Source organism: Rhamphochromis sp. 'chilingali' (genome assembly GCF_963969265.1).
Source record: "Rhamphochromis sp. 'chilingali' genome assembly, chromosome: 18".
NCBI classification, from domain to species: Eukaryota; Metazoa; Chordata; class Actinopteri; order Cichliformes; family Cichlidae; genus Rhamphochromis; species Rhamphochromis sp. 'chilingali'.
The window spans coordinates 14,199,155-14,216,676 of NC_137945.1; the positions used below are offsets into that span (position 1 = coordinate 14,199,155).

A 17,522-nucleotide genomic window follows, 5' to 3' on the forward strand; every position below is an offset into this window, starting at 1 on the left:
TACCCTACCCAGCATTCATGCTTGTGCGTGCTGTTAATTACCTTGTGGTCATGTCCTAGTGTTTCATGTGGTACCAGAAATAAAGAATATCCTTTGGGGTATTTTTTTCTACTTGTTTGTTTTTCCCTCCTGGGCCCTTTATTTTTGTTTTAGTCAATGTTCTTTTTTTCAGAGTCCTTCCATTTTTCAGTTCTTTGTATATTCCCCCATATTCAGTTCAGCTTAACTCAATTCTGTTTTATTTACATAGCGTCAAGTCACAACAACAGTCGCCTCAAGGCAGTTATATTCCAATAGTTTCGGCAATCTCCCTCCAGCAATCTGCTGATAAATGTGTCTTCATATTGAGGCGATGTTATTTTCTTACCGGTGAATTTAAAACCTGTGGCAAAAAAATAAGTTGGATATGCACTGAAGGAACTGACAGCACTGACCATGCCAAACACCTACAGTACATTTCCACTGTGATGTGCATCATGGCATAGCTCACATCGTAAGGTTCAAAGGTTTATGACATAGCCTACAGCGCAGATTTAACACAGTAGTATAAATCCTCTGTTAACAGTAGCATGTGCAATTGTGATGCCACAGGGTCCTAAAAAAGCACATGTTGGAGGTGAGACCTGCCCTGACCCACAGTGTAATGGCATCAAGGAGAGTTTTGTGCATATACCTCTGATGACTTTGACTAAATTCCAATACTGGAATAAATAAGAGAAGGCTCATCTGTCATCATTTTATCTCCAAAGTTTCAGCTTTATTTGTTTATACTGTTGATACTCCAACTTTCCCTCCTGAGCCCAGAATTAAAGGTTTTTTCTTCACCTCTGTTTATGCACAGACTGAAAAGGACTTAAAACAGGTGGATTTTAAAGCACCTGATGTGCCTGAGATCTCGCATGTTCAAACTTGTAATCTCTGTTTTGTGTCTGAGACAGAGAGAAAGAAACACGTGACTCTGGACACAGAGGTCATCAATAAAAGCTTAGATATGCGGTTTGTTAGCTAGGAACATAGCTAGGTATTTTACCCACAAGAATAAAACCAAGGCATGAAAGTCTTTGATGGCCAGCATGCATTTTTCTTCACAGCTCTCATTTTAATGTGCCTCTGAGTGTGCGCCTGTAGGACTGCAAAGGCAGCTGCTGGCAGCGTGATGGATGAGGAGCGTCATGTTGGAGCTGGAGACGTCCACAGTCGCTGCAGCCTGTAAGCTTTTTAACCCTCTATCAGCCTCTTCCAGCCCGTGAAGAAACCCCACTCCCAGCATCCGCAACGAAATGAAATTCCACACACAACCGCAATCTTAGCACATTAACAGCCTTCAGCAAAGGCTTTTAAATCAGACCACATCATTACATGAGTCAAGACTCTCTCTCACGCTCTCCTTCTTATTCCCCTATCGCACATGCAGATACTCTCCAGGCTCTGGTGGAACATCTCTTTTTCCACTCGGAGAAAAGCAGCAGAGTGAAAATTAACCCCAAAATCAGTGTCAATTTTCTGAGAGTGCCCCTGTTGAGTGTATCTCTGGGTGAACATCCAGAGCCACAGACTGAAAGCTTTTAAAAAAAACAAATCCTAATGCACTCACAGGATGTTGTGTAATTTCGCCCAGATGTGTTCCACAACTCATCTAACTAATAAAGAAGAAGGGAATGTTTCCACCATTGCTGTGATCTCAGCTTCTAGTGGAGTTGCTCAGCCACTTTCAGAAGGCCTGCGAGCTTTTCTAAATGTGAATGGTGCATTATATCATCCCAGAGGACCTACAGAGAGTGGAAGAGTCCACCTGCACTCTGTTAATACAGGCCTATCTAAAGAAGGGCAGGGGTTGCTCCTTCCAGCGGATTTGAGGTCAGCCCACGGCAAGGGAAGCACCTCACCCAGATATCTAAAAATACTGTCCCACATACAGTTTTGCTGCATCCAGCTCAAGCAGGAGATGGACTGATGAAGGACTCCGAGTGTAGCGCTGGTTTGGTGGGCATTCCTGTAATCTGTCTACCTCTAAAACAAGCTTTAATACCAGGCGAAGGAAATGAGCCGACAATTTAATCTAAGCTCTGAGCCTGGAGTGTGGCAGGATTCGTAAATGAGACTGTGTGAGAGTGTAAAAAACACGAGCAGCACGTGCATGCCCCTGTGCAAACCACCACACACGCAGCTGATAGCATCGTGCTCTCTCTCTCTCCCAAACAGGGCCAAACAGCCCTGTGGTCTGCACTCACACACACATGCGAGTTGAATTTACAGTCACTGTCAGCAGTTGAACATTTCTCTAACCACTATCTGATACGTGATGAAGATCTGCTGCCAGCAATAAAAAAGCCCTGGGAAACACGAGCTGGCCAGCGCGAACAGAACCGATGCTGGCACGAACTTCTCCCACCGAGGGCAAACTGACGTGGGATGGGCTGAGATTACAGATTTGTGTCTGTGTGTGTGTGTGTGTGTGTGTGTGTGTGTGTGTGTGTGTGTTTGTTTGTTGGGGGGTTCAGGTGGACTACAGTAGGGATATTGTTTGCACAGGAATCCTGATTCTCCAGTATGGACTTTGTCTTACAATCAAGGACATCAACAGGATGAACATCTAGGTATCCAACCTGAACCTTAAATAAAAGTAAGAACTGTGAAAAGTTGCACATGGTTGACACTTCCACCTTACATGTCAGAGTGGGAAGAACAAGGAAGAGGAAGCTTGTTGTGCTTCTGCACAAGCTGAATTAATGCGAAAACACAAAAAATCAGCCGGGAGGCAGTGCATAAGAACATGCAGGAAAAGCAAAGCAATTAAGTGAACCTTGTAGTAGTTGGGAAATTATGATAATTAGCATCAGATCAAGTCTACTCGAAAGGGAGTAAGTTAGTGGGTCATGACAGCCTTCTTTAGGCTAATGAATTCTTAAAATAAAAAGGAGACAGGATGTTTGTCCACTCTTTTTTTAAAACACACAAGTGGATCTCTGCAGCAGCAAACAATGAATTCTGCGCGTAAAACAATCTCACGCAGAGGCCAACCAGCAGTCCACCTGTGTCTGCATCATTTCTCCTGCACGCTTTGCAGAGGAGACTTATGCACGAACTTGGCTCTTTAAGGCACAGATCTCAACTCGGTCCTAGCAGGTTAATGCCTGATGGCTAACGCGGTCTTCTTACCGTTACTGGCTGTGATCTCGGCTTGCACATTCCACACACACTGCAAAACTAAAACAACTCCAACAAAAAGGTCGAACGTCTTCACAGGCGCCATATCCAAGTTCCCGCTGCCGATTTCTGCTCAGTATCCCGATTTTTTTCTTCTTCTTCGTCTTCTTTTAGAGTCCGTCTCTGTCACGCACAGACACCGCTTCCCCGAGAAGACTCCGTAACTCTCCTGCCTGTCCTGCTGCTTTTAAAAGGGAAACCTGCCTGCGCTGCACTGAGCTGTTTTTTTGTTCCAGCGTGTGCCACGCCGCGCGCTTCTGGACAGTAAACGCGCTCTCCGCCTCCAAAATTAAGCAAAAATAAATACTAGCAAACAAAGTGACCGCATAAATACGAATCTCAGTCCTTGCACTGTAATGTCATCCCACAGGACGGAGATGCAGAGCGTTAGTCAGACAAATAAAGGCTAAAAATGCGCTCCTGAAGAAGAGTGCGCTCTCGCCGTCATCAACTCCTCAGAGCCAATGACCCTTCTTCTTCTGTTTGATGCTCCGGGTGTGCAGAAGCTGGGGAGGCAAACCCAGCGAACTGTCGCGGACACAGGCAGGTATGTGAGTGACGTGGGAAAATATTGCGAGCAGAAATACTTTGGAGGTTCAGGATGACGCATTTGTCGACTGAAGGCTCCCCGGTGGACAAAAGAGACTTTCACTCAGAGGGGCTTGTTTTTATGAAAGATGGAGCAATAGACACAGCAGACTTTGGCTGTACAGAAGTACAGACTGGCTCTATTTTTAGTGTCCGTCTTACGTCTTTTCCTCCTCGTGCATTTCTTTCAATTAAGAAAAATCTGTAGACTCCACTTCTGTCCCATCGCTCACCTTTCCCCTAGACTCAGGTGATTGAACTGTGAGAGCGCCCTCTTCAGATACATAACATTAACACTTTTGTTCTATTGGAAATAGCTTACTTCTTCACTGATGGTGAAAATACATGAAATAGAAACCTGACTTTTTCTGTTTAAATGCACATTATCTTTTCCTGTGACTAAATATGTGGAAAACTTTTGAAACCATAACCGATAAATAAAATGAGCTATGCGTTAACTCCAAAGTGATGTTACTTAATTACACTTAATTAAGCTTAAGCATCAGTTAGATCTTAGCTCTAGAGGTAAAATTCCGTATTAAATCTCCGGTAAACAAAGTTGCAAAATACTACAAGCAAAAATCAAAATAACATGGGAGAGATTTACTTCAAAGGCAGCATGCACGTTTGCAAAGGGGTGTGTGTGTGTGTGTGTGTGTGTGTGCCTACAAACCTCAGTGGAGAAAAAGATGAAAACAGTTGTAAAAATCTGAGAGGACAAATATTTTGCACAACTCAGGCCCCTTAAACAAAACAGATCAATAAATACCAATTAACTCTATAGCTTTGTCAGTAATTAGTCATTACCTTGATTAGCCTCCCTGTCTACTTAGATTCATACAGAGCAGCATCTGCCAACAGTGCAACAGTGATGAGATGGGGATTTGTTTCTGCACTAAATACATTTTACTGTGGCATCAAAACAATCAGATTTTTCTCTTAGAATCATCACTTTCCCTTTTTTCTCTAGAAATATTTCTGAAAACGTGATAATCAATCATAAAATAATTAAGAAATGAAACAGATGGAAAACAGTAAAAAATATGAGACACGTGCAATAACTCCAGATCTCCAGATATCATGTTTTAATCCTTCTTCAGTATCAAAGTAACTTATTGACAGCTGTACCGTCATGATGATATGGCAAAGACAAACGGATAATTGTTAACTGAACATATTTATTTGGGCCAAACTGGTGAAGTGTCACAAAATCTTCTAGTTTACTTCCCTGAGACATTAAGCAATCCACAGTTAAAGCTGCAAGAGAAACTACCAGGAAAGGTCAGGAGTAGGAGGTGAACTACTGCCTAACTCACAGCAGTCAGTGAAGTTTTTTCATTCAGTGTCTTTATTACTTTTAAGAATAGGGGACAAACCTGTTTGGATTCATGTCAAAAACTTACACTGCACTGAAATAACACGTGAAATGTCCTTAAAAGCAGTGTGTGATGAAAATGGCATAGAAAGAAACTGTTCCAGGTAAGGTATTTGATGGACTTTAGTTTGGAAATAAAGAGAAATAAAGTTAACATTTGAAATCTTAATATATATGTCTTAGTGTATTAATTGTTTTTGAAAGAATAGGAATTACTGAAGTACGGCAATGGCATGTGTCATCAGAATCAGAATCAGCATACTTTATTAATCCCTAAGGAAATTATGTGGGTTACAGTTGCTCCAATACAGTACAAGAAAGAGACTAAACTATCTGACAATGCAATGTGTTGCAGATGTATTGTCATGTGCCATTTATGTGGCCCAAAATCATTAGCAAGCCAGGCTGAACATTGTATCGTGTGGGCCTGAAATTTGGTTGGCGTGTGACTGACATGCAGAAGCCAGTGTGGCCCATAAACTGCAGCTGTGGGGCACATCTGGGCCAAAAATTCATTTTGATCTGGGTACCATGATCAACTTTATTTATATTTAAATTTTGTGTTATAATCTGGATATTTCTTTATTAGACCTATTTTTATTAGTATGGGTATTTTGTAATAATTTGTATTATTTAGTATTGGTACTTTAACTTGTTTGATCTGGTCCTGTAGTAGAGAGATCCTTCAGACGCTTAGTTCTGAAGGATCCTTTTTCACATAAATGGAGGCCATTTATGTGATAAGGGAAAGCCCATCTCTGAATTGAGGAGGGGGCCTAAGGGTACATCTTATGTATTGCAGCCATTCCCCAACTCTCTGTGAATGGTACCAATGGCCATTGATCAGTGGTTGTTCATCAGCGGTGATAGTTTCAGTCATTATGCAAATGTACTGTTTATAAGATTTGGAGAAACCTGCAGTCAGCTGAGACTGAAGAAGTCACTTGGATGAGTGACGAAACGTTTCTCCCACTGAAAACTCTACATCCAGATGAACAGAATCAACTTTTGGGAGCTTAGTTCTGTTATTTGTGTGAGCACTTCACTTTTAGGGATGTGCAAAAAAAATGACAAAAAAAGAGGAAGAATGTTTTGACATGCATTTTCTCTACTTTCCTCTAAAACAGCTGTAGGAGACATTGTTATGATCATAAGACTCATAAATTTCTGCTGACAGCACCTGTCCACGATTGTGGCACATTCATTTCCTCAGATAAATCCCAATCACCCCCGGCACGATTGGTTCAAACACACACCCCTTCTCCAGTTACAGGGGCTTACATCAAGTGACTGCAGCGCAAACACAAACAATCCCACCCAGGTAGGGATACACAATGCGCTGCCCTGTGATGTATTCCCTCATAAAAGGAGATTATTGCTGACACGTGCAGTGTGGCCATTTAAGCCGTAAAACATCTTTTAATCAGATGCAGTCCAGTGTCACCATGCCATGTGATTTAGCTCCCGAGGCTCCACACAGGCTCTGCAGCTCTAATCGTCACAGCACTCGAGTCTCAGCAGCCACAGCTCTGCTGCTGTAATCGCCCCCTTCCCCAACTTCTGCAGAAACAAGCTGACCACTCTGAAAATCTCCCACAGCATCCTCCTTCAGTATCTCCCTAAGCCACCACCCCCCCTTCCCCCAACCCCTTCCAGTGTGACATAAAGCAGGATCAGACACAGTCACTCAGTGAACTTTTGCTTGGCTGCACACCACACCACACTTTGCCTCTCCAGGGGGACTTTAAAGAGCATCAAAACGTCTGTGACGAAATCAGTGAAGTGAAATGGGAGGAATCAAGAGCTGCTGGTCTGAGGGTGGTGGAAAGTGTGAATTTTCCAGCGAGTGTTTGTGCCTAGAGACTGTCCCCACATGTTGAGTTGCAGCGCAGCATGTCACGCATTTATGATGTTTGGCCACTTAAAAAAGCGGAGAACAAAGAGGCCATGTGGCAGTCAGACACCAACAAACTGAGAAGAACAAGCGCCGCTCTGTTTTGGCCTTTCCATTAGAGCATTGCTTATTATTACCTTTTCCGTCTCGCTGCAAATATTAAGGAGACCCGAAAGCACACAATAATTGCGCTTTGCTTTGAGTGGAAACTTGAAAATGCTTTGCTCTATTGCACAGTCGTATTTAGAAGTGGTGAGCCTGGATAGCAGGAAACTTATAATCACATGAATCAGACAGACAGCCTCGCCTGTGGCACAAACAAACCTGGAAATGCACACAAATGCAATTTAAAAGTTCAATAAAGAAACTGTTTATGCTTGTTTTTCTTCTTCTTGTGACGTCTTCTCCATCCTGGTCCATTCCTGCTCTGTTAGGGAGCGGGGCCGGACCGCAAAACTACACCTGAGCAGCAGAGGCTTCGAGCCATGTTTATGTCATGTGATTAGGTCCCCCTTGTAAACAGGGGCAACCGTGTCAACGTCCAGGCTGTGAAAACACATTGGTGGATTTGTACTTTTCACACTTCATAATAAGAAAGCGCCAAACAAACATGGCTGCCACAGTTCAGTCAAAACAACTGATCAGTAAGATCATCTCTACAGTCACACAGCTGTGTGTGTTAAATTAAGCATGGTAACTATGGCAATCTTTCCCATCCTTTCCATCCATCTGACCACAAATAAACATGGCGGCTGCTTTTTTCCACTTTTTAATGCATCCACTAGCGAGTTGTTTTTGTTGTTTTTTTGTTTTTAAACCAAAGCCAAAAAACAATAAAAGTGCCTTTTCTAGACCAATATTCAACAAAAATCTAACTGAATTCATGTGCATATTAGATAGATAGATCCTCCTCCTGCAAGTCACATGGTTTGTTATACATGGACTCTTTTTAAAGAATATATGAACGTCATCCCTGTAAACAGCTTGCAGGTGTTTGGATAAAGCATCGATCTCTCAACCATAGGCTATCTTTAGCCAATCAGATCAATTAATCAGGATCTGGTGAGGAAAACCAGCTTGCAGTCTGAATAGCCTTGCAAGCCAGCAGCGAGTTCATATAGCCAGCTTGGGAGTTACAATATCATTAGAAAATTACTGCAGTCTTTGTAAGAACACTTTATGCATAAATGCAGGCAGTCACATAAATAAAAGAGGAGATGACTCATCTGTTGCTACAGAGCTTAGCTGCAAACGTAATGACCTTTAGTTCCTCAGAGGAAGCTGATTTGACCACACAGCTTGTGATCTCACACGACTGTGATCTTGTGAGGCCTCACGGGGCAATCATAACATCTGAACTGTGACTGGTTAGACTTGACAAACTGTACGGCTCATCAGGAATGAGATGTCAGAGGCAGAATACCCGAACAAACAACGTGACTGAACAGTGGTATTTGGAGTGATGTGAAGAAAATATAATATCAGCGTTTCCTCTCTTTACGAGTTCTGTGCAGTAGAAGCTGTCAAGGCCACATTGTGGAAGTTAACAGAAGAAAGACAGCAAGAAAAAAAGTGGTTTTATTTTGTATTTTTGTACAATACAGGTGAAAGCCTCAACTATCAACTGCTGCAACTGCATTTTGTGGATAAGCTGGTTGTTGAAGTCTGCTTTTCAAAGCAACCGTAATCACTGCAACAGGAGTCACTATGACGTCATTCTGCAGCTCCACTTATCTGTATAAGAAGGTTTTTGTTGTGCATTTTTCTCTGTGTTTGTTTTACATACCAGAAATGTTTACTGCCAGCTGCTGCACGCATCTGTGATTACCAAAAGACAACGGAGACCAAATCAAAAGTTAAGAAGAGAATGAATAAAGGGATGTGAGTTATGTGCAAGTCTTGACTCACACTTCTTCTTTTGTTCTCCACATGTATGACGTTATTTTTGTGCCACTATTCTGAGCGCAAGTAAAAAAAAAAATTGCAGGTGCAAGTGTTGCATTTTGAGGAGAAATTTATTTTGAGCAAAGAAAAGCTAAATTTGCCAATTTGCGCCAGAAAGAGGAAATCAGCGGATGTCGCGCTAAACAACAGCAGCACGTTCAAGCTTGATAAGCTGCTGTTAGAATTTATTTAATATTACTTTCTAGTATCAGCTGATGTTTGCTGGAGCCACAGCTGTAAAAGCTGCTGCTCATGATATCGGTTTGGATATGTGGTGAGAGGGAAACATGAAAGTGATACAAAGCATACATATATACCAACAAGACAGTGTACGTCACTGTCACAACAGCGTTTGTTTTAGTTCAAAGGCTTTATGGGTTTTTTTGCATCCAAGTCTGTGATTGGCTGGTTTTGTGGCACAAATATAATGGTGTACAGAAAGAGTTGAGCGCGCACGGGCAGAAATGTTGAGAGCGCAAGCAACACGTTGCGAGCGAGCGCTAGTGCAAAAACTGAGCAAGAGGGGCTGCTATTGTGTGTGTGTGTATGGACACCAGCAAACACTGAAATACATTTTTTGCACGCAGCAATGAATTTTGTTCACTCAAATTTAGCTTTTCTTCACTCAAAATTAATTTCTCCTCAAAATGCAACACTTGCACCTGCAATTTTTTTTTTTACGTGCACTCAGAATAGTGGCACAAACATAATGCCATACCACATGTCCATTTTCCTCAATTTTGTAAGGTCACACTGCACACTATGGTGAAATATGCCAAATTTTCATGTTGGGGATAATCTTGTTTGTACAAAAAATGCAATTTTAAGACTGTAAAACTGTTATCTTTGGCATTATCTTTGACCTTCAGAAAGCCTGGAGAATGATTGCTCAAGACCAACATTAGAAGATAGTCTGGCTCCTTAGAGGAGGGATGGATCAGGAGTTTTGCAGCAAGAAAGAGTTGCTCCGTGACCATAAATGTGCAAATATTTCAACAATAATGTTTTGCTACTTTGTTTTCCAATAGGTAATAATACGGTGACATTTTTTCTGTTTCAAGCTTGTTTGCTGTCAAATGTCTGAATAACTTTTTGATCCTGTCACTGTGAACAGTCCACCACCCCCCAACATGATAACCACAATGAGCATCAGATTGTTCAGACTGACATTTAGAAAAATGTCTTTACTATCTCAGTCAAAGAGAAATGTGTGGTTAGTTGCAAGCTCCTCTGAATACTGAAAGGATTACACAGAAGATAAATATAAAAAATGGGTTGCAGGGCTTTTTTTATAACCTGCTGCAGTACAACTATTACATGTTACATGTTTTTCAATATTGTATAAAGAAACCTAATTAAGCAAGCAGTAATGCATCGATGTACTGGACAGGTCGACATTTACTGCATATCAGAATAACGGTGTAATCGGTTGTACAAGGTACATAAAACTCCTCTTTCAAGTCATAATTAAGCTTTACTGTACAACACAGGAGGCAGTTAAAGTGTAGATTAAACTCTTTCAGTGCTTCTAAACCACAAGAGATCCAATCAGAAAAAGCCCGCTAGTGTCTTCATTCCTCAGCCGTCTGTGGATGCAGACCTGGAGGTTTTTCTGGAAACTCAATGATGAACGGTCAGGATGGCCCCCTGGGCTCATCGCCATCCACTCCTACTGAGAAGAAACAGACAATTTCCTCTGCACTCAGCCAGAGAGGATGAGAGAACCAATTCTGAGCCATCTTTATAAGGGAAAGAGATAAATTTCACCTTGACCTGACAGGGTTACTTGGTACCTCAAGCCCACAATTGCAGTGAGAGACAAATCTAGGATAACAGCCCAGGAGGAGAGAGCTCGGAAATGTCTGAACAGGTATGCAAATGATGCACAAGTCAGCTGGTGTTTTGACAGAAAGTGTCCTCCAAGGCTATCACAGGAACTCTGCAGGAACATTTTCACTGTGTAGGCCTCTCGAAGCGGAGAGGTACACAAACAAAACGGGTGACCTCTAGATGGACTCTGCTTGGTGATTAGCAAAAGTGTGACAACAATGGCCCCGGTGAGAAAAGCTGACTAACGTTGCTTCAGCAACAACACAAGGACAAAGGCTGGTGGCGTGTAGCAGCTCTCCTGCGTGCTATTGAAAAGCGCAAATAACGAAAGTACCAGAGAGATGCTTGCCCCGGACAAAAAAAAGAGATAGCTGCACATTCCCTGTCAGCAGGCCCTCGTATGAGAGTGCGAGGCAAGGCAAGTAGAAGGCAGATTTGTTTGCGCGAGCATGTGGTGGCATGTTAGTAGGAAAGGTTTTTGTGTAGGGCATTGATTGTTGTCATGTCAGGTCAAAAGTCAGCAGAGTGAGACAAATAAACGTTGATGGAGAGGCCGTGAAAAGGCTGAGCTGGTGATGTTTGTGATTCAGAGGGAGATGGAGGTGCATTTGTGTGGCTTGTTGGGGAAAAGCAAGTAATATAAATGTCAGTAATGATACATCTAATGCATAACTTTAACATCTTTTTAACTCAAAATTCTGAATTTGTATAGTTTCTGCATAATTAGTGAGGAAAATTAAACAGTAATTAGGGCAATTACTTATGTAAGCTATAACGGCTATAGAAGCCACATGTTAAAATGCTAACACAGCACTTTGCCTTTGGAGCAGCCTATCTACAATTACTGACTAATACAAATTAGTGATTAAAAAGTGATTAAACTGTCCAACAGTTAATATTGCACATTAAAATCAATACATTAATCTTTGGAGGTGTTTCTGCATCTGTTTTTTCTTCTCAGCTATGATAGTAAGCATTAATTTAGCCATTTTTTTCCTGTCATGATTAAGTCTGTCACCTCATTAGTTATTTGTAAAATAATTCACCCGATGTGGACTAATAATAAAAACTGATACTCTTTGATTAATGAAGTAATTACAGCTAAGGATCAATAGGTTAAACTGGTTTTGGGGCAAGGGTACCTAGACCTGGTTCTTAGAGTACGCTTGGGGAGTGTGATTGTGTGTACAGTGTCTCTTTGTGTCTGTCTCCACGTTGGGTGAGTGTTGAGTAATTGCATATGAGAGCATGAGGGTGGGAATGGATGTTTGTATCTGTGTGTGCCTGTATGTCTGTGTCTATATGTCAGGTTGGGTACCAGACGCCACCTCTCTGGGGACATCTCAGGCCCTCCAAGGTATGGAGGCCTATCTGCCCCCACCACCACTTCCCCTGCCAGTGGCAGACGCCCTCAGACATCGGTGCGTTGGTGGTTCTTGGTGTCCAGGGGTGGGCGTCCAGGTACACACCGGCTCACTCCTTGGTGGCTGCTTGTCGGGGCCTTGAGCCTGGGGCTCGCTCGGGCCACTTTGGGGGTGGGGTGCCCTCAACCTCTCGGCCTGGGGCTCGGTCACTCTGGCACAGCTGGCTGTCGGCGGAGCTCACGGGCACGTCACTGCAACCCCCCCTGGCTTCTGCTCCACGGCTGCTGAGTGAGCCCTCATCTGGGACTCTCCTCAGCTCTTTCTGGGACAGTGGCGCGGCTGCCCCTCTGTTGGTCTTCCTTGGTCTCTTGTGTTCTGGGGGCCTCTGGATGTCTGGAGTCTTGATCTCCTCTATACCTGCTTCATGCCCTGGAGGACGGGGCTGTGGCCCCCCCACACCCTCTAGCAGATCATTACATGAAGGAACTTTTTAAATACAAGCGCGTCCATGCTCACAGGTGTACACACGGGTGCTCACACACACAAACTACACCCTTTTTGGCTCCTACCTCAAAGCACACAGTGTGCTGTTGATCTTACGTGCTGCACAATAATGTTTAATATTTAGTATTTACTGTCATATTCCCATATATCATCGTGATGTTGTTTATTATGTTGCTCTTTTTTTTCTTCTGCTTGTTTTCTCTTTTTTCTTTCTCAACAGGTGATCCAGATGATTGATATACGGTATGTATTTTTTGTTTGCTTATTTTGTTGGTTTTTGTTTTTTGCCCTTGTGCCTCTTCACCGCTGTTTTTCTTTCTCCCCTTTCTTTTCCCCAGTCAAGTCTGTCCCTAGCAAACGAAAATAAAATAAAATAAAGAATAAAAGGTGAATCAAATAGACCATTACAGCAAGGCTGGGATTGTCCATTTGGTAAAGTAAATCCGTTGGGCATCTTTCTTCGCCTTTAGACAATAATTCTGATGGCAAAAGAGCCAAACGGGACAGGCAAAAAAAAAAAAAAAAAGGAAAAGAAAAGAAAAAAAGGTTAAACTGGTTTTAGTTTCTAGCAAAGGCAACCCATAGCTATTTTTTGCAGGCTAGCTGTCACTCGATATCCTCCGTTAGCCTCACTTGGACAGGCTGTGTTCATGGACTGGATTTATTATTTCTGTACACAGTACAATATATTGAAATCTGAAATTTAATGCAAAGGTGTCACAGTCCGCTGTGACGGACCGAGTGGAGAATGCGTGTAATGGACCCAGGTGCGTACACGAGTGAGCAGACGGGAGTGAGCTTTAACAGAAGGCGAGCCTTTAATATGGCTGAAAACAAGGTGTACAAATACAGCAGGGATAACGTGGCTAAACAGAAACCTGAACTGGGAACAAACGATGGTGAGGCTATGGCTTGGAAGACAACAGACCAGGCATGGAAACACGGAGGGTGGGAACACAGCTGACACAGATAAACATAACAAGACATGGCAGGAGTAAACAACACTGACGGGAGACTGTCAAAGTAAAACAGGAAGTACACAGAGGTGCAAACAGGAGGAGAGAGAGAGCACGGGCATAGTGGGCTGGGGAAGCATGGAATGAAACACGAGGGGAGATGAGGGCTCACAGATACATAGAGGGGCACACAGGGGATAAAAGTCACAAGGGGAAGTCAAATAAGGAACAACATAACAGGACAACTCAGGAAACATGACCTAAATAAGGAACGAAATACAAAAATACAAGAAACTAAGAATACTGGGCCCACATAGCCCAGGACCATGACACAAAGGTAAAGGTTCAATATGCAAAAATATGTGATTTTTTTGTTTACTAATATCAAAAATTTCAGGAGCTCTTGCTTTTTACATGCAGTTTCTGAAATCATTTTTGGTCAAGAGTTCAGTCGCATTCACAAATCACAGAGTACAATCAGGGATATCAAATTATCTATTTGCCATCTCTTAAACTAGTTTCCACTTATACGTGTCTTTAGTCAATTTCAATTTTTTATATAAAGAAATTTTACATTCCTGTGGCATAATTTCTGTCGGCATGCCTAAACGTCTCATAGCATTCACAATATGTTTAAATCTTTTATCATTTCTACTATTTAGTCTCAGTCTGGTAGTTAGACTGACTGCTGCTTCATTAAGTCAGGGATCAATATCTGTTGGCCTTTCTAAACAAATGCTTTTTAGTTAGAGATTAAAATTTTGAAAGAAATAGCCAGTATGTTTAGCTTTTCTTTTCTTTTGCTGTTTTAAATTAGTAAGTAATACAATGAGTAAATAAATTCTGCATCGGCATGACATAACAGCCTGTAGTCACTGGGGACCAAACCCCTGTTGTGCTTCTTTGGCTCTGAAGGGCTGAAGAGTGTGCTATAGTAAAGGCAGTGAGCCGTCTAAAGCGACGGCACAAACAATAAAAATAGAGGAGCAGCTCACAGAATGAAATTGATCCTGTGGCCCTCTGATAAATCTCTGATCCAGAAGCCACCAACAGACTCAGCAAAGACTCTGCGCTGATGGAGAACAAGACTAAACAGTAACGACAATGGAGACTGCGGTCATATAAAGTCTAAAAATGAAAGACTCATAATTTGAACCAGTACGAAGGGGTGGGAGTTTGTTTTGATGGGCTTAGACTGAGTGCAAAGGCTCAGAGTACTCTGGCTGTGGTTACCAACACATATACCTGACAACTGCACTGGCTTTAGAGGTATGTACATCATCGCTCAAATTCCTCATAAAAGCTGCCATAAGAAAATTACAAAATGCAAACTTTAAAAAATAAAACCTTGAAAAAAACAAGTATTTTGTCAGCCTATTAAGTCTGTAGTCATGAAAATATAAATGAGAGGGTATTAAAGAAAGTCACTGACATTTATATTATTAGTATTTTTGAAAAGACAAGCTCTCCTACAGTCATGCCCATACGTTAGATTAAACAATCTGTTACCCGGAAGTGCGCTAAGCTAGGGTAACCGCATGTTTAACAGCAAGCTGCCTACATGCTTTCTTCAGCATGCTCGCTGTACATGTCCTGATCTTGTAAATCAAAGTGATGACTGTCAAATACGACAAGACTATTTATGATGGCACACGTAAAGAAAGCAAACCTGAGCTCTCATCAGATTTATAACTGGACCGGATATCTATGATCCAGCTGTCCTGTGTTGGTTAATGCAGAGAGTTAGAGATTCACTTCACACCACACACACAGCAGCCAGAGAACGACAACTTGCAATGAATTTTAATTTGCAAATAAAGCAGGGCCAAACTATTTTATTTGCACTTGTGAGGATTTAAAAAGATCAGTAATGAACTCGGGACTCCAGCCTGTTGGAGGCTGTTGTTCAGCAGAGCATTTTAATTCAGTCAACTGGATGTGTTCTGCTTTTGCCAACATGAAAAAAAAAAAACTTTAATCACCATTCACAACCCGTTCTAAGACTTAGAGTTACAGCAATTTAAAAAAAGAATATTTTTAACTGTCTCTGCATACTTGAGACTTTTTAATGGAATAGATTAACATGACAATGACTGAAGTTATCTACTTTCTTGCCACGATTTTGGGGAGAGGATCATGACTACTCATATCTTTGCAGGAAAGACAAAGCTGTGGTCGGTTAAATTTCAATTATGTTTCTTTATAATAGTACCGAGTCACAATAGTTGCTTTCTATTGTAAGGTAAAGACCCTACAATAACACAGAAACCCAATATTCAAACGACTCCCTTTGGGGAAGCACTTGGCGACAGTGGGAAAGAAGAACTCCCTTTAAACAGGAACAAACCTCCCAGCATAACCAGGCTCAGACAAGGGAAAGCCATCTGCTGCAATTCGTTGGGGATGAGGAGAGGAAAACAGGATAAAAGACACGTAGCAGTTACCTTTTAAATGTAGGTTTTTTTTGTTTTTTTTTACAGTTTGGCTTTTGTACAGATTAAAAAATATATATCTAACACAGTGTTAGGTTAACCTCATTCCACAACCCCTGAAATCAGCTGACAACAGCTCAACTCAGTGCCAAAACATATCAACTGATGGTTACCTCCTACATCTACAGTGTTGTCTCTTATAGGGAATACTTTTGAAAAGGGCTGGGGGGGCACTGTTGACTCCCAGCAGAAGGTCCTGGGTTCGAATTCAGGCTGGATGCCTGCTGCTTTCCAGGTACACCAGCTTTGTGTCACAATCTAAACGGGGGTTGATTGGCAATTATAAATTGTCTGTGGGAATGGTTGTCTGTCTCTCCGTGTTAGGCCAGTTAAAATGGATTATCCAGGGTGTCATGCCTTTGGCTCTGTGACAGCTGGGATAGTCTCCAGCCATCCCACAACACAGAATTACCGGATGGTTGAAGCCTGGATAAGCAAAGGATGATGAATGAAATAACCTGAGTTTTATACTAAGCAGATAAGCAGCAGATATGCTAACCATTAAAGTCAGGTTAAGCCTCCGGCATTATCCGCTATTTTAATTGGGCCAATATGCAAGTCTTATTGATCTTCTCATTGAAGTCTCACCAAGAGAGTTTGGTGTCTGTAGAGCAGAACTCCTGTGGATAAATACGCAGTGCTGTTTAGTCATATTTATGTGCATGTCTTAGATTGAACAATCAATTATTCTGTGGGCTTTAAACCTTTATTTAAACATGTAAGTATCACATGAAGTCGAGCTGGTATCGTGAAATATATCCATGTCACCGCGTTTGCATCCTCTCCCCCACTCTGGACTTGAGTGCAGTGGGTCAAGACGAACTCCTCAAGAGTGTGTACGCACAATTCACAATTCAGTCTCCATGTTTTCTGCATCTCGATGGTTTTGTTGCAATGCTCTTAGTTGGCATTTACCCCAAAAAATATCTTTAAAAAAAATAAATGTGATGTCCGTTGTTTTTATGCATCAGAAGTTTTGCTGTCAGCCTCATTATGATTAGGGGGGTAAGGGTACATGGGGTTGGAGAAGGACAGCTTGGCATCTTTCCAGTTCAGACCCTGTATGTATGAATACGCACAAAAAAAGACATATCATTTCCTGTGTGCTGATTTCTGCACAGGAAATTAGAGTGAATGCCAAAAGGCTGTGTACAGACACCATACCTCTACCTCCTTCCTCCACGGGTAGACACTGATGGAAAGCCCGTGACCATCACTCCTCCTGGGGTTCACACTGGGACAGCCGCCCGCTCTTTCATCCTGAGGTAACGAAAATCATGTACATGGGTTTAAAATGAGATGAGGCTTAATGTGCGAGAGTGCATGAAATGCAAGCGCAATTAAAATCAAATTGCCTTGTTATGTGTA

The 17,522-nt window shown here is 42.0% G+C and overlaps 2 protein-coding genes across 2 annotated transcripts in view; both read right to left on the reverse strand.

Annotated features, from left to right (window-relative positions):
* Positions 1-3,988, reverse strand: part of plxdc2b (plexin domain containing 2b) — a 114,920-nt gene extending 110,932 nt beyond the window's left edge. Inside the window, exon 1 of the mRNA XM_080864476.1 lies at positions 3,160-3,988. Within this exon, the coding sequence (XP_080720602.1) occupies positions 3,160-3,253 (94 nt within the window). The 5' untranslated portion in view covers positions 3,254-3,988. The remainder of the gene's footprint in view (positions 1-3,159) is intronic.
* An 11,531-nt stretch (positions 3,989-15,519) lies between these two features.
* Positions 15,520-17,522, reverse strand: part of malrd1 (MAM and LDL receptor class A domain containing 1) — a gene marked incomplete at its 5' end in the record, with an annotated part of 82,945 nt that continues 80,942 nt past the window's right edge. The window contains 2 exons of the mRNA XM_080864726.1: positions 15,520-17,213; positions 17,319-17,414. Coding sequence (XP_080720852.1) covers positions 17,115-17,213; positions 17,319-17,414 — 195 coding nt within the window. The 3' untranslated portion in view covers positions 15,520-17,114. The remainder of the gene's footprint in view (positions 17,214-17,318; positions 17,415-17,522) is intronic.